The sequence below is a fragment of the Apium graveolens genome, chromosome 9 (genome assembly GCF_009905375.1).
Source record: "Apium graveolens cultivar Ventura chromosome 9, ASM990537v1, whole genome shotgun sequence".
NCBI lineage: Eukaryota > Viridiplantae > Streptophyta > Magnoliopsida > Apiales > Apiaceae > Apium > Apium graveolens.
In genome coordinates this window covers 97,812,690-97,830,986 of record NC_133655.1, presented here as the reverse complement: position 1 = coordinate 97,830,986, position 18,297 = coordinate 97,812,690, and the positions used below count along the sequence as shown (strand labels likewise).

General features: G+C 37.4%; 2 protein-coding genes and 1 non-coding gene across 3 annotated transcripts; 1 reads left to right on the top strand and 2 right to left on the bottom strand.

Moving 5' to 3' along the window:
- Positions 1-346: 346 nt before the first annotated feature.
- On the bottom strand, positions 347-955 carry LOC141685426 (uncharacterized). Its single transcript, XM_074490528.1, has one exon. The coding sequence runs from the start codon at positions 953-955 to the stop codon at positions 347-349; it is 609 nt and encodes a 202-aa protein (XP_074346629.1).
- Positions 956-1,111: 156 nt separating this feature from the next.
- LOC141685425 (uncharacterized) lies at positions 1,112-1,477 on the bottom strand. The gene has a single exon (XM_074490527.1). It carries the CDS (start codon positions 1,475-1,477, stop codon positions 1,112-1,114), a length of 366 nt encoding a protein of 121 aa, XP_074346628.1.
- A 14,162-nt stretch (positions 1,478-15,639) lies between these two features.
- On the top strand, positions 15,640-15,746 carry LOC141687837 (small nucleolar RNA R71). The gene has a single exon (XR_012561317.1). It is a non-coding gene; the product is annotated as a small nucleolar RNA R71 (small nucleolar RNA).
- The last annotated feature ends 2,551 nt before the right edge of the window (positions 15,747-18,297 follow it).

Below are 18,297 nucleotides of genomic sequence, written 5' to 3'. Positions count from 1 at the left end.
CATTGAGTATTGGAAACCAAAATATTATGATAGAACAATTAAATAATGAAATGAAAAACAAGGAAACAGAACCATATTACAAGTAAACTACTTGTAATAGCAGTAGTACATATGTTTAACAAGAAGATCACGTGTTTTAGTGGGGGCGCCCTGGGCATTTCTTACTACGCTTGGTGTGACCTTCTTGGTTATATAAACTACATTTCTTTCCAGACCGTGGACCATCAATCTCCGTTCGGATCCGCACCGATTGTCCCTTATCCCCGCGTTTTTTCTTTAATTTTTTCAAGGACTCTTCCGGCACTAACTTTCCATACCCCTTCCAAGGTACGGGTAAGTCATAGTTCTAGTATTCAGTTGGTTCCAACGGATAAATTATTGGCTTGTACAAGTCCTGCATTGCCTGGTTCTTATGAAAATGATCGATGAAATGCTCCCAACTCAATCCATGTGTTATACAACCTCCCATTGCATGGGAGCACAACATGTGATGGATCGCCCATTTTCCACAGGTGCACGTACGGTCATTGAGGTTAACAACTTGGGTTTTACCTCCCTTTACCATCCCCTTTGCAGTTGTGTACTGATGTGTTAGTATTTTCATAATCCCGTGGAGACGATGGAAAGTAATAACTGTATGTCCTGTTTCCTTTCTACGAATTTTAGCTAACATAGCGGCGGAACATGCACATAACTGTTGCCCCTCTTGTAGACCATCATCCACTATGTTTCGATGTTTATCTATAATTGTGACCACCTTGTAGAAGAGATACTCCATCATTGCTGTTACTGGAAGAAAACGAGCCCTCCTTATGTTGCCGTTGAAGCCCTCAAGCATGTTTGTGGTTGTTTGACCGTAGCGAACACCACTATCGTGGGAAAGTGTCCACCTCTCCACGGGTCTTGTAGCAAGATATTGTAGGGCGGTGGGGGAAATTTTACCAATCCTTGACATATATGCGTCATTCTTTGAGACTTGTGTGGTTCTTCCAGCTTTCCACATTAATTTTTTTAGTTCACCACCTGGGTGATGACTACAAAAATTACTTCTTACATGGAGGAGACAGAATCTATGGATGCTGAGTGGCTCAGCAAAACCGTTTTGAGGGTCTCATAGGGCGGAGATAATCCTGGCAGCACGGTCAGAAGTGATGCAGACGCTGGTTCGTTGCCGACAGACATGTCTTCGAAGTCGTTGCAAAAACCAAGACCAGTTCTCGTATGTCTCCTCATCAACCAAGCCATAACAGAGAGGGAACGGGTGGTTGTTCGAATCAACACCCATAGCAATAAGCAGCTTACCCCTATATCTTCCTTTCAAGAATGTCCCATCTATTGAAATCACAGGACGTGCATGTTGCCAGCCGTCCATCATTGCCTTTAAAGACCAAAAAATCCGCTTGCAGACGGAGATGCTCCGCTCCTTAGCATGAGGGACAACATCGATCTCAGCAATGGTTCCAGGATTTGTCTTCATAATGGCTGTGAGGAACATGGGTAGAGCTTGGTATGTTGTAGCCCAACTGCCATACACTTCCTCAATTGCTATTTGCTTCCCTCTCCATGCTTTTTTGTACCCCACTATGTGGTTGTGCTCGTTGTTGATCAGTGGGATAATGGTTTAATGGGAATTTCTGGTGTATCTATTACCTGTTTCACATAAAACAGTAAATGTCAAACAAAATTCGGCTTTAATAAGTGGCGTTTGCTAAATATTTACTTACAAGTGGTTTTACAAGCTGCGCAATCATCCTTGCAGATAACTTCTTGTGATCTTGTAACGGCTGATCGACCATGCATTTGTGTTCCTCTCTATTAACATTAATCCGCCAGTACCCAGAATCATGCATGAAAGCAGCCCTCATCCTCCAGTTACACCCCTCAGCCCGACACTATACAATGAGCTGTTCTTTGTTACTCCTTGTAGTTTTATATGTACGATCAGTGTTAATATGTGCACGCCTCACTGCTCCCAAGAGCGTTGCTTTGTCACGGTAACACATTCCCTTACCCAGTTCCCCCTTGTCGAGGTCTTCATCAGCATATATATCATTAGGGTTATCTATGATTGGTGGAGTGTATTGCTCTGTGCGAAACCATGGAACCCTTGGAACATGATGTTCTTCTCGAAGTACCGAAAATGTATTGGAAATTTCTTCATTTCTCTCTGAATGTCCTTCACCATCTTCGGTTGCAGAAGATTCCTCATCGTCATCATCGTAAAGGTGAAAATTCTCCTCACTTGATGAATTGGCTACAACTCCATCTGCCAGCAGGGCTAACCGCTGACCTGAACCTCTTCCCACCACATCACTTTCATAACTAGCCCCCTGTTGAAACCTGCTACTGTATTGGCTGCTTTCCCCTCCATACCCTCTACCATGTTCAGTAGTCCCCCCTCCATAGCCTCCACCATATTGCCTACTCCACCCTCCATTACCCCCACCATGTTCAATAGTTCCCCCTCCAAACCCCTCACCATATTGACTACTCCCCCTCCATACCCTGCACCATATTGACTAATCCCCCCTCCATAGCCTCCATCATATTGTACACTCCCCCCTCCATACCCTCCAATATATTGACTACTACCCCCTTCATACCGTCCACCATGTTCACTAGCCCCCCTACCAGACCCTCCACCATGTTGAGTAGTCCTCCCTCCATACCCTACACCTTGATCAAAAAGTACATTTGACCATAGTGGCTGTACATCACCACCGTATGTTGTTGATGTTGGTTGTGACCCGAAATTATGCTGGAATGAGTATGGGTCATCAACAATAATATCTTCTGTTTCAATGAACAAAGATACATCTCCTTGAATGTTTAGCAACATGGCAGGAACATTTAACATGCGTGTAACATCATCATTACATAAAATATCCATTTAATAAAAACCTTCAACTATGTTGTACTGACCAAGATATGGATACTTTAAACTCAATTTGATACGAACTAATGTTCATTAAATTATACACGACACTTTTAAGCTCATTATAAGTGGTACCAAACCTAATAAACATCATTTTTTTTTGGATCGATAGAGTAATTGATATTACTACCATCTCGAATAACTACTCCACCCCAAAAAAATTTGACGTTGACGTGGCCTTCCATCTCCCCGCGTTGAAGACAACATTAACAGCTAGGAAACCAAAATCAAGATTGTACATGTAAACAAACATACATGTAATGCTGACATACCTTAGAATTGCAGTATGAACAATATTATTTTCCTAAAGATTTAGGAACTTAGAATTGCAGTATGTTTTGAATATATGCAATGTTGGAGGACACATATAAATAGGAATAGAAGCTGTAGGCTAGAGATAGCTAAACATTTTGAGAATTCGGATATGAATGCATTATTGATAGAATCCAATGGAGATTTCCGATAGGATATTTGTCAAAGAGAAATCTACTATTTATGTCCCACTTGGAAGATATGAAAGAGAAGATAAGATTCTTGAAATTTACAACAAAAAGAAATGTTGTATTATGTTGTTTATGTTTTTTTGTTTAATTTTATTTGACTCCGTGATTAATAATTATATTTTACAAAATTACTTGGCATAAGTAATTATCTTACTCATCATCAGATAAAAAATAATCAGAAACATAGTCAGGACCTATAGCGAAATGATGATACATCATTGCAGTGTGGTGGTCGCCGTCTTCATCATACTCCTAACTTCTTCATTGTAGGTCTTTATGGTTTAAGCGCATCTTCATACGATTCTCTTCCTCTCTAGCACGAAATAATGCTAATTCCAGCTCATGAGGCGTTTCTCGCTGCATGTGTATGGCGCGTTGTTTTGGTATTCGCACTCCTTCCTGGACACATTGTCCCATACAACTGTTGAGACACCTTCTCCCCTTTTTTACTTGACATGGGTGGAGTGGTGCTACACCGATAGGGTCACTAGACAGTTTGGCTACTTGCAGTAGGTCCCTACCGACTCTCCGCTCCGAGGCCATGATTATTTCCATAGGGGTCAGAGAGGATGGCCTTTGCAGTTCGATAGGGTGCGTGAGCTGTGGGACTCACGCCACAGTTCGGTGCTTCAACCACTAGCTTACAGGCGCACTCGGAGACCTATGTGCGCAGTTCAGTATCCTCAGTGGTTCGATAGATTCACAAGGCGTTTCATGATCAACCCTAGGACGTGGAGGGGCCAACAAGGCTTCCAGGGGTTGCAGGGATACCTACCCGTGGCTGTAACATTTATATTCTTAAGTCAAGTACCTCTGTTTTTTTTCCTTATATAAGTTTATGTTCACACTTTTACATGTTGTGAATGTAGGCTGAGGGCTTGTCCGCTGCCTACCACCAAATTTGGGGTTCGGGCGTGGCTGAGGATGATGCTACTGTGGATGAGGCACTTCAGGGTTTACATGGCACATTAGATGCTATAGAATTCACTTCTCTTTCACAGAGGCCCCCGCATCCACCTCCTGCTACCCCACGTACTAGCGGTGCTCATGCACGTAGGTCATGTACCGCTTCTCTTCATGTTCCAGTAGCTCCTTTGGATGGTTGGGCGCCTTGGCCTCGCCCATCAGTTGGTGAGGGTTCTTCTCTATACACCTCATATGCATCAGGTTGGGAGCAAAGTTCCCCGGGATATACTGAGCCTACCTGGGACCACTACGTTCAGGGAGATGGATCCTCTCATATGTCTACTTGGGGTCGTAGTTCCCAAGTCCATGATGCTACGGGCTCCTCGTGGGGGCAGATATCTCAGAGCCATGCTGCTGCTACATCTACTTTTGGCCACAGTACTCAGAGCCCTTATTTCGGCACATCTACTATGGGCCACAATTTTGAGAGCCCTTATGTTGTTCCTAGTGCTTGGGCTGCTGGATCCACTTGGGGCCATTCTACTCAGAGTGATTATGGTCATGTGGTTTAGGCTTTTCCACAGCCTACCTACAGTTTTCCACCCGAGACTAGTGGTTCGGGATTTTCTTTTCAGACCCCGGCTAGGGGGTTCGACCCTTGGTTGGTATATGACACCTCCGCACAGAGCTTCGAGCAGGGGCGTCAGATGCATACACCCTATCAGATACAGGAGGAAGATATGGGGGATGACAGTGATGAGCAGGATGACGCTAGTGAGGAAGTCGATACTCCTGTGCATGTCAGGCAGTAGCCCCGTAGAGCAGTAAAAGGGAAATGGAGGCTATGTCACACCGGCGGGAGGTTCTATGGCTGATCAGTACTGTTGCTCATATTTCCAGCCTTCTCGTCTTTATTTATGCCATGTTTTCAGTTTGTATGCAGTTTAGACTTTACTTTATTAGTTATGGTCACTTTCAGACTTGTTGTATTTTATTATGTCACGATCAACTAATTTTCGTTCCTGGTATTAGTATTCACAATGCTTTCTAAACTAGCTCCAAATGGTGCATACTTAAAAAATTTAAAACTTGATCCAAATGAAAATAATGTTACAAGGGAACCATTAGGAAAATAAAATGATACATCAATGATAACGGGAAATATGATATTGCAACACATTGCCAACATGAGACAATAAACTCCATACTTATCTACTCACATTTTCATTTGTTCTAACAACTATAAAGCTACTTCGAATGACAGTAATAGACTATACAACCCACGGATAAAAGTAATTCAAACACACAATGGACTATAAGGACAATCTTATTTTGCTTTCAATCTTTATTCATGCTCCACAGTTGTTACATAATGACATTTCATTTTTCTTACTTTCACTACAACGAGTAGTCATTTCAAAATAATTGAAGATAATAGCATGTGAAAATATGACAACTCAAAGTCTTTATTAAAGGCTGATAAGATTTCAGTGGTTGTTGGATGACATATTAATATTATTTTTGTCATTGAGTATACGGTAAGAATGCAAAATAACCTTTAAACTGTACCACCATAAGGCTCATTTTGGCCTACAAATACATCATACTTCATAACTTTAAACTATATGTTCCAACTGTAGGCATCTTATTACACATAAAATGGATAAGGGCAAAGGGCATGCAACGCCTACAAATGTTAAGAGAGGTATGCGTCAACTAAGTTTAGCTGAATCCATTGAACATGGAAGGAAAAAGAAAGAATCTAAAATCGCGAAGAAATCGTATGGTAAGGTTAATCACAAAATATTGGACGAAATAAAAGCTGATAAAATGAAGATTGAAAGGGCCTATAACGATATGTCCCAAACGGAGGAGGAACGTATCCGTCAGGTGGATGAGGTTTACAAAAAATATGACATAATGGAAATCAACCTTATCGAACAAGACGATAACTTAATAGCAAGGTACGTTGTGGCTCATCAGCAGCACCTAGAGATGGAGGCTGAGGATGAAGAGTCTGGTGAAGAGTCTGATGAATATGTTGTTAACCTTGCTGATTTTTAGCAAACAATGTAATTTCTTTGCCTCATTGTAATAGTTTTTCCCCTCAAATATCTTCTTCTTGTCCATCACTGCATTAAACACCCCATGTACGAATCTCCTCAAAAATAAGATAAGTTGAAACAAGTTTTGTGTGTTTTCAAAGGTAATGCACATGTAATAATTCAGAATTTTAGTCACGTGCAAATGTTTTAAATGATTTGAAAACTCAAACTATTAAATTCACCTTCATCATTATTGCCCCAGTTCAAAGTTTAAAGTTTTACCAATTCATTTTTTGGCCTATAAATATCTGCGGACCTATAAGTCATCATCTCAACTTCACCCCTCTCCACTTTAACATTCTTCACATTTTTAGATTCATACACTGAGGTCATGGACAAGGGCAAGGGACACGCAAGCTCCGAAATGCGTAACAACGGGGAAGTTAATTGGTATAAATGGACCGAATCTCAGGCACCTACTGAATCTCACAGAGCCAAAATCAGTGAGGTCAAACAATTTATCCGAAGAATGCGAGCTATACGGGCTGCACAAAGATTCGCCGTCTGTGACAATGAACAGTTTATTGGGTACGGGGAAATGCACTTCGAGTTTATGAAATCATCGATCCGGTACGAAGATAACATTAATAAGAATTTCAACGCTGGTAACATTTCAAAGAAAGAATATGATTATGAATTAAAAGAAATGTGTCGATACTACCACTTCATGGAGGACGAGCTTGAGATGAGGAAAAGGGAGGTCGAGGATGTAGTCGCAAGGTGTAGGAGTGAAAAGATACGTGAAGAGGAACAACAGTAGGATAAGAAATATGCTAAGTATATTGTCAAACTTGAGTATTTTTTTCAAGGCCACGAAGATGTTGGTATGGCTACAAACATCTGTTATAGCATTCACGGCCCCGACCCGTGGCCACCGCGTCAAACTCGGTCGAGTAGGCACGCATCAACCCACAAAAATGGGGAGGTCATAAACATACCTCCCCTCACATTCAAGGGGATGAGGAAGAAAATTATGAAAAAGCTAACGAAATTGAAGATCAAGAATTTGATCATTACGTTGTTAATCTTGCGGATGACTAAAGAATTTGAGAGTTCTTTCATTATCCCTTTTTCAGTTGCAATGTACTTCCTACTTTATCATTTTCATTATCCACTTTCCGTTACAACGTACTTTTAAATTCTTTATCCCTCATGACACCCTTTCTCGAGTTTTAAATTTAAAACTAAAATATAACATATACAAATTTTTTGCCAATTACGCCCAAACATGATCTCGCTTACAATTAAGCACTCGCCGCTCAATACACCATTTTCAAAGCTACAAAAGTGTTAGTGATATTAGTTTTTAATAAAAAAAACTCCAAATGTTTATTTATTATTTAATCATACAGACTCCAAATGTTTTTACATACCTACAAAATGGACCTAAATAAATTTCCGGTTATTTAAATATGTCGTGCACAAATTTGCCCTCCCGTGACAATTACGCACTCGCCGATCAAGACACCATTTTCGAAGCTACAAAAGTGTTGGCCATATAAATTTTTAATTCAAAATTAAAATTTTCCCAAAATATAGGTTTACATTACAACACAACAACAAAATTTGGATCCCAAAAAAACTACGGTTATTTACATACGCACGTGCCAAAACATGCACTCACCTAAAAATTATACACTCACGTGCAACCCTTTTCGGAGCTAGAAAAATCTTATTTGTACGGTTATTTATTTAAATTAAAAAATACACACATAAATTAGGTTTACATTACAAGCCAACAAAAAAAATTACTAAAAACATTTTCCATTTTTTTAATATGGGAGTCCAAAAATAGCCCATTATCTAATTTTATTTCGTTCAAAAACACACTAACACAACTTCATCACGGGAAAAAGAGAAAAAAAAATAAATTAAAAAGACCCCAGAACGCCACTTGTTTTGGGTGTCAGTTGTAGAATGCCACAAGTATAGGCGTTCTGTACCATAAATGGAATTTTTTGAACATATGTACCAAAAAAATAACTTCTCCATTCTAATATACCAAAAAAGGGATGGAGCCTCATACTTATACTTTGCTACATAGTTAGCCTCAATTCTTGTTTTAGAATCTTGAGGACTGCTCACTCCCAATTCTAACAAAGCATCCTTTATATTTGATGCTTGAATTTTTATATTTTTATCACTTTCAATGAGACATTCCCAATATTTGAAATAACGCTGTAAAAAGAAGATAGGTTAAAATGCATATCAAATGTAGAATAATTTATAAGTGAGCATTTTGCAACCTTGCTTCAACAAAATCACTTTCTTATTTCTTAAAGTTAAATCTGATCCAAAATCATACCGTTATTACCATAGTCAGAATCACAAAATTTAAAGAAAAATTACAAAATCTCTTATATATATAATAGGAGAACAAGGTGATAAAATTCATGAGATTAAAAAGACTAGACTACCCTATTTTTAATATTTACATAAAACATGTAATTTGTGGGAATCGAACTTGAGATATTCTATTCAGCTGTACAACCTCACACCACTACACCATATGGTCACATGTGCTTGTTATCATACACATAATATGTAAGTCTGCTAAATAAATATTTTTTTTAACTTTAAAGATAGTTATTTGAATTCCACAAAAAAATAGATAGTTACTTGAATATTTGTACGGTAAATTTTAAAGAATTGAATTCCAGATATAAAATTAGGCATAGTACATAAATGGATTATTATTTTATTTATTAATTAACTTTTAGTTTGAAAATATATCTCATATATTTTTAACATATTTTTTATTATAAAAAATTATTAAAATGTACATAATTTTTTTAAAGAAAATAGTGAAAATAGAATCTCTTATATATAAATAATCTATATTAGTATTACATATTTAGATAAGTTAGAATTATAATGAGTCAATTCATTTTAGTTTATTTTGAATTTGAAACCAAAACTTGGGCCATTATTCAAAAAATACTCGAAAAATATCGTCACATTCTACGTTTAGTAAATTTATATTAAAAACTCAACGAGAATATCTTTCCAATAATATGAAATTTTTTAATATCTTATGTTAATATAAATTAATGTGTTTGAGGTTTTTATAAGATCTTTAAAAACTCGTAGCGCATTATTGTTTTTGGGATTTGTTCCGATTTTAAAAATATTCGAAATTTGATATGAGATCTCAAAAGATTTGTAAAAACTACGATGATATATTAAATTAATTTATTTTCATTTTTCATTTTAAAAAAAATATTTTTTTCAAAATAATTCTTTTAGATAAGCAATATTCATTGATCAAGATAATATTTTACAAATATTTTGAATTATTTTTAATATATTAAATTATTGAAATAAAAGTTATATCTATAATATATTGTAGCATTTGATTCAATGTATTTTATACTATTTAAAGAAAATATATATTGTTCAATAATTTGAAGAAATTATCGAGTTCAACTGGTATTTATAAATCTTTATCGATTTGAAAAATATTTAATTTTAGAAGAATAGTATACAATGTTATCAAATTATTATATGAAGAAATATTAGAGTCGTAATGAAAGAAATATAAAAGCGGTTTATATAACAATATTTTACAATTTTGCTTCGAATTCTTGAAAAATAATCATGAATATCAATAATAAGTCTTTACAATATATAATTTATTTTTATGTTACAACCATGATTGATACTCGGTTGCGTAAAAATAGATATGGATTATTTTTCAGAAATATTTGAATAGCATATATAAATTATCGCAATTTATTTATTACATAATTTTAATTTTTGAATAATTATGGATGCATGTTATTTAAGTAATCAATTGTCTCACTAGATGTTAATAATGATTATACATGTACATAAATCAGATATTTAGCATATAAATAATTGAAATCATCGTAATTTACTAAGAAATGTAACATATGATAGTTTACATGTTTACACACACACATACAACTTAATTTTACTTTGTTAATAGTAGTGTAAATAAAAAATTAACATTTTTCCATACATACATACGTTAAATTTCAAAAACTAACATTTTTCATAAAATCAACTTTTATATTAGCAGTTGTGTAAATTTTACATTATTGTATATTATAATTGCAAGTGATTCTGACTTCAGTTATACATTTTGTTATCTTTCTAAATTGAGCAAGTTAATTGTAAGTTAGTAGTGAACTCAGTAATACTTAGACCAGTACATATAGTTTATTTAAATAAAATTTAAAATTTTTGGTCAACTCAGTATTCAACATATATGTTAATATTTAGCTTTTTTTTTGTAAACATACTAACGGCATTCTACAGATTAAGTTTAATCATTTCATTTTAAACGTACATTGACTACTGTGTTTATATTGATTCATTAAATACAAATTATACAACACAAATAAGAATATATATATATATATATTCTCCATAATGAGCTATATTAGAAATATTGTGTAATTTGATAATGTCTTGTATGGAAATTATACACGTTTATAAACAATCAACTTTTATTTGATATACATTAGATATTGTACAACATTTACAAATAAGAAAACAACTAAGAACATTATAATTGCATGATGTATAAAAAAATCTAGAAAATGATCCGTGCCTCGCACCGGTCATTATGTTAGTTCTTTTAAAAATACCAAATCCAAGATAAAATTATAAAAATTTAAAACACACATGCCATTGCCATCACCACAACTTATAAATTTAACAAAATCAAACCTAGCATGTATCAATAAAAAAAACTTAATCACCTATAAACACTACAAGACTAACACTTATTCACTAATATCAAAGAAAAAAATTCTAAAAAAGAATCACCATAAAAAAATACCTAAATTTAAATCATCATCAACTGTTTATATATCTCTAATTTACATATTCACCAAATTTTGGTCTAAATCACCAAAAAATAACAGAAATCATCAAATTTGATACACAATTATGCCTCCTGAGCCATAGACTGTCGCTTAAATGCGGTTTACCTTGGTTCACGTGGTTTGCAGGCTATTGCGTGAGCCCGTAGGGTTTACCCACTGCGCACTCGAAGGGTACCTACAATAAATTTTTTTTATACCAAATTTCAAGAAAATCACCATTTTTTAAGATTTGGTAACTGATTTCATTAGGTTTAGTTCCAGATCATCAATAGTGCCAGTACATTTACAAAACATTGTCGATAATGGTGTAATTGTAGCTAAATACACATTGATCGTATCATTTTTAGACGATTTTTCGTGACATATTCATCACTAATTGCAAATCTGGATGGAGGATGAAAAGAAGTCGTCGATTGGCTTTAATTCAGATCTATTTTTAAGAAAGAGAGAGAGAGAGAGAGTATGTGTGTGTGTGATATGTGTATAGAAGATTGTGGAGATTATGATGGTAAGTGACAAGAATCTGTGATCTAACCGGAAGGAGTGAAAAGTGCAAGAGCATCAAAGAGGAGCAGCTATTAAGAAATATTGAAACATAAACACATACGGCACAGATTAAACATTTTTATTAGTAATGAAGGGTTGAGATATAATCTTAGTTCTTATTTTAAAGTGGGTTGTCATTTGAGAACCTACGTGTATATATATATATATATATAACTCATAAAAGTTGATGTGTTCTTAATTTTGGGGGCCTCAACCCTTTACTTAACAAGTTTAATGGAAAAACCGACCCCATTTATGATGACCGGTGTCTTCAATGAGAATATTGGTTTTAATATGGACGATCCAATTCAAGTCGCAGCTGGCAGAGAGAGGTCAAATTAATTAATTTTTATATGAGTTCCCATAATACCGAGAATTTTTTTGATTTATATGGATGTGAGAAGCATAAATTAATACTTGGTGATGTCACTCAAGTAATGTGAAAGTCGAACATAATACATATACGAGTAATTTGAATCAAAAGCACAAACAGACTGATCTGATTATCCAACAGAGGTGGTCCATATATTAGAGAAGCCGTAGTCAAATCCAAAAGTTGGAAGATCGAAGTAATACATAATTTATAATAAGAATCGAAAAGGAATTAACAAAACAAATAATTGTAAAAGTCCATACACATTAGTTTTAAGATGAATTGGTGTCAAAGAATAGCTTAAGTCGTAGCCGTGGAACAATCCAATTCAAGCCATAGCCAAGATGAAAGACTGCGCATATTAGCTTCTATATGAGTTGAGTTCGTGAAGCTATATGTGATAGTACATATGGCTCCTCGAAGGACTGGATCCAGACTCCTGGCTCCATCTAGTCCCGCATACCCCTAGTTCAGACTAGTGATTCCCAGCGGCCAAATCCTTGAAAGCCCCAGCACGTGAGACACATGCCCAAACGCGTGATAGAGACGGCTGTCATGGATAAATCATTGGAATAATCAAGGCACGTGTCAGGAGATCCTTAGAAAATTCCTCAGACATTCCCATCCCGACACGTGTAAGGAATCTATCCCAGCCAGGTGTCCTCCGCTCCCAGAACCAACAACTACAATTCAAAGGTACCAACCCCTAAACCCTATCATTGGGCTATAAATAGCCCAATGAGGAAAGGTTTTGGGGTTAATCAGTCTCTTACACTCATATACACACATAGCCACCTTGCATTTCTATCTATCTTCGTCTTCCCTAAAAGCAAGTTCTTACTCTCACACCAGAGGCGCCGAGTGACCCAAACCCCCTTCTGGTTTTATTTTGGAGAATAACCCCACAACAGCTCCACCGCAACCACAACGAATGATCCAGACGCGACGTCGAAGGAGCAGCCCCACACCTAGGAGTTATCATTTGGCGCTAGAAGAAGAGGTTCTCCATCCTTGGGTCTCAGTGGATCTGGGTTCATCTTCACCAACAAACTCTTAAAAGAGTACATTTCTTTAACTTGTACGAACCCAAACGACCTAGCTCTCATAACTATGAATGTTGCTCATTTAAGCCACGTTGGTGTGTGCTCGTTATTTTATGCCACGTTTGTTTGAGCCGTGTTTTGTTGATTTAAACCATATTTGTGTGTGATGTTGATAGTTTTGATTGTTTTAGAACCTCAAGTTTTCTCTAATTTGTATATTGCCTTTGTGTTGTAAGACCCAACTGCACTTATTCTACCATATTGTTAACTAGTCCTAGAAAGTTATTTGAACTAGTCCCAGAAAGTTGCTTGTTGTTGTTCTGGGCAGTTTATGCTATTTTTAAAAAGTAACCTTAGATCGATATTGTTAGTTTGAAATCTTAGTCAGTTGGTGTTGGTACATTTGAAACAATGGAAAGAGCAGGAAAAAGTATTATCGGGAGACCTTCTGCTAGTACCCAGGTCCAGGACCCGGACCACTCCCAGGCACAGAACCCGGGAACCCGGGACCTCAAGTGTTCAGGTAATGGTTTGAGCTCCAAGGTAGGTGCTTCCTCTATTGATGATTTGAGCTTCCCTTCAGCATTCTTAAGGTCAGAAGTACCAAGAGATTCAAATGGTATGTCGAGCTTTCGCTTCCATGGAGAAGCGTTCAGATATTGTAATTGCTCGTTGCTATCTTCATCATCGCTGTCGAAATCCCCCACTAAGGCCTTTTCCAATGCATCAGACATTAGCATGTGATCGAGTTCCGAAGTAACTGCGGAATCAATCACATCCACTTTTAAGCACTCCTCATCTTCTGTAGGGAATTTCATTGCCTTGAATACGTTGAAGGTCACATCCTGATCTTGGACCCGCATAGTAAGTTCCCCTTTTTGCACATCTATCAAAGTACGGCCAGTAGCCAAGAAAGGCCTCCCCAAGATTATGGGAATCTTCTTATCTTCCTCAAAATCCAGAATAACAAAATCTGCAGGAAAGAAGAGCTTATCCACCTTGACGAGCACATCCTCAACTATGCCCCTTGGGTAAGTAATGGAACGGTCCGCCAATTGTAGCGACATGTATGTGGGTTTTGGATCAGGCAGATCCAGCTTTTTGAAGATCGACAAGGGCATCAGATTAATGCTTGCTCCCAAATCACAAAGGCATTTGTCAAAAGTTAGATTGCCAATGGTGCAAGGAATGGTGAAGCTTCCTGGATCTTTCAGTTTTGGTGGTAACTTTTGCTGCAGAACAGCGCTGCATTCTTCCGTGAGAGCAACGGTTTCAAGGTCATCCAGTTTCACCTTCCTTGAAAGAATAGTCTTCATAAACTTCGCATAACTAGGCATTTGTTCCAGCGCCTCAGCGAAAGGTATATTGATGTGAAGTTTCTTGAACACCTCCAGAAACTTCCCAACTGTCTATCCAGCTTTTGTTGCTGCAATCTCTTAGGAAAAGGTGGTGGAGGATAGAGCTGTTTCTCCCCTGTATTAGCCTCAGGCAGAGTGTGTTCAACAGTAGTCTTCTTTGGTTCTGCAACTTTCTCCTTTTGCTTAGATTCTTCATCACTAACTTCAGCTTCGACTTCTTTTGCCTTTTCAGCATCAGCTACTTTTCCAGACCTTAAGGTAATAGCCTTGACTTGCTCTTTAGCTTCCTTCCTGCCTGGTACTTCCGTGTCACTGGGAAGAGTGCCAGGTTGACAATTGAGCACTGCATTGGCTAATTGACCGATTTGATTTTCCAAGGTCTTGATAGAAACCGCCTGACTCTTGCACAACAGCTTAAGTTCCTCAAAATCAGCACTAGTAGGTGCAACTGCACTTCCCTGTTGAGGATATGATTGCCTTGTAGCATACTGCTGTGGTTGCTGGAATCCAGGTGGGTTAAACTGTTTACTCACTCCTTGCTGATATATTGGCTGAATAGCATTCTGATTATTCCCCCAGCTGAAATTTGGATGATTTCTATTGTTAGGATGATAGGTCGCTGGCACAGGCTGCTGTTGTCGCTGATAATTATTCACATACTGAATAGATTCGTTGACAAGAGAACACTGATCCGTAGCATGAGAACCTGCACAAAGCTCACAAACCATAGCTATTTGATTAACTCCATACGTAGCCAAAGAATCAACCTTCATTGATAGCGCTTGGAGCTGGGCTGCAATAGCGGTGGCTGCATCAACTTCCAAAATACCTGCTACCTTGCCTGACGTCATCCTCTGAGTTGGGTTTTGATGCTCATTTGCAGCCATCGTCTCGATAAGATTATACGCCTCAGTATAGCTTTTAGCCCATAAGGCTCCTCCAGCTGCTGCATCGAGCATGGGCCGAGATTGGGCCCCCAAACCATTATAAAAACCAGTGATTACCATCCAATCCGGCATTCCATGATGTGGACATTTTCTCAACATTTCCTTGTAGCGTTCCCAAGCCTCGCACATAGATTCTGTAGGTTGCTGCGCAAACTGAGTAAGAGCACTCCTCATAGCAGCAGTCTTTGCCATTGGATAAAACTTCACCAGAAACTTTTGCGCAAGATCTTGCCACGTAGTGATGGACCCAGCTGGTTCAGAATGTAACCAGTCTTTAGCCTTATCCCTTAGTGAGAATGGGAAAAGCCTCAACTTGATAGCCTCATCAGTCACGCCATTATACTTAAAAGTGCTGCAGATCTTGACAAAATTCCTTATGTGCATGTTGGGGTCTTCAGTTGCCGCTCCTCCAAAAGAAACAGAATTCTGCACCATGTGAATAGTGCCCGGCTTGATTTCAAAGGTGTTAGCTTGAATAGCCGGATGAAGGATGCTTGACTGAATGTCATCAATTTTAGGCCGAGAAAAATCCATAAGAGCTGGATCAGCTTGAACAATACGATCTCCCATGTTTACTGGTTCTTTCTGCTCAGTTCCTGAATCCGAATCCTCAAAATCTAACTTCTCCGAAGTATCAAGAACTTCGTCTTTCTCCTCAGCTGTATCTAAGGTCCTCTTGCGAGCACGAGAACGAGTTTGCATAAACGCTTGCTAAAGTATCTGAAACATAACCGAAAAGAGTAATTAACTAGTACGTCCTAATCACTGAGTCCTAATGACCAATGATGGTAAGTACATAAATTAAACAAATACGCCGAGTCCCCGGCAGCGGCGCCAAAAACTTGTTAGGGCGAAAACATGCACTAATATTCACGCAAGTATACGCGTTCGCAAGTAATATAGAATACTTTCAAGTTCGTTCCCTCAGAGACTCAGACTAAGTTATTGTCTAATTAAACTCACTCACCAATGTATGATTACTTCTCAATGTTAAGGTAACACTTAAAATTGTTGATTAAATATTAACTATAATTAACTACTTAATTAACCACTTAACTAACACTTCAATTTATCAATAATAAAACACTCATGAGATCACAACTTCATTATTACTTCCTTCTATAGCCATTGTTATTACCTTTAGCATGTGACAGTGATGATATTAATCGAATAACACGGAACTGATAAAAGCCAACTTTCATTGTACTAATACCATTCTACCAAACATCCACAATTAAGATAGAAGTTGAATAGTCATCAATTATGTTGAGTTCCTATATGTCTACAGAAATTGACAACACAACGATTTAAGCACAAGTTATTCCTTTTGATTACATAGGGCAAATAAAACTATTAGAGTTACCCACTAATCATGCACAACGTACATGAACCTATGCTAGCATGGCAAGTTCTAAATCTCAAGATCCACCGTCGCTTCACAAGAGATTAACACCCTATCTTATATGTTTGCGACGCACATAAGACGAATACGCACAACCAATACTAGATATCATGCAATTATCACACACTAAAATATTAAACAATTAACTAAAGAATTCCATAATAAATCTGTTGCAACCCCATGATCACGATTAGCCCATAATAGAACTTATCGCCATCATGGGTTCATATGAAATCATGATAAACAACACAAGAAAATAATAACTAAACTAATTATATTAAAACAGAGTACGTCACAAGAGTAAATAAGTCAAAGCAAGAAAACTAGCATCCAACGTTACAACGAAACAAGAATCACAAGAATATATGCTTGCTCTTCGTTGCGGTGTGCTAAATCGGTCTTCTTCCTTATCTCCTTCGCTTCTTGCGCAAAACACAATCTAAAACATAATCTCCTTCTTATTCTCTATGAAAACGTCTCAAATCTACTTATATAATAGTCCCATAAAACTCAGATTACATAGAAGTTGGAAGCCAAACAGAAGTAGAAGTCTAAAATAATTCAGCTTTTTCCCCGACCCTGCACGGCCGCTCAGCATTTCTGCGCGGGCGCGCAAGGCTGCTGCGCGGCCGCTCAGCATTGATGTGCGGGCGCGCAGGACCCTACTGGAAAAAATCCAGGTTTGCTCCGTTTCTTCGCCGTAATCTGCCCGTTCTTTTCCTCTCGCAATGGTGAACACATGCCAAGGCTTATTCTTGATGATTCCTCCTCCGAAATGCAACTAATACCCTGAAATGCATAAACACTAGAAAAACGCATCAAATATACAAAATACTTGATTTCAAGACACAAATTTAAGCCATTTTAAGACATTCTAAGTGGTATAAAATGCCACTTATCACCTTTCCATGATGATAGTTTATTGCACAATCAAAATCTTTGATCAATTCCAATCACCTTCTTTATCTCATATTCAATTCCTTCTGAGTAAAGATATACTTTAAACTCTTATGATCCGTATAAATCTCGCACTTTTCCCCGTACAAATAATGCCTCTAAACCTTAAGGGCAAACACAATTGCTTCCAATTCCAAATCATGCGTTGGATACTTCTGCTCGTGCGGCTTGAGTTGCCTTGACGCATATGCTATTACCTTTCCATGTTGCATTAACACACATCCAAGTCCTTTATATGAAGCATCACTGAATATCACAAATTCCCCTTTTTCATCTGGTAATACCAACACCGGGGCGGTTACCAACCTTTTCTTTAACTCTTGAAAACTTTCCTCGCACTTTTCTGTCTATACAAACTTCTCATTCTTT

Bases quoted from the DNA above. Each gene is read 5' to 3' on its own strand.
- LOC141685426 (XM_074490528.1), bottom strand. From the start codon at position 955: ATGTCAAGGATTGGTAAAATTTCCCCCACCGCCCTACAATATCTTGCT.
- LOC141685425 (XM_074490527.1), bottom strand. From the start codon at position 1,477: ATGAAGACAAATCCTGGAACCATTGCTGAGATCGATGTTGTCCCTCAT.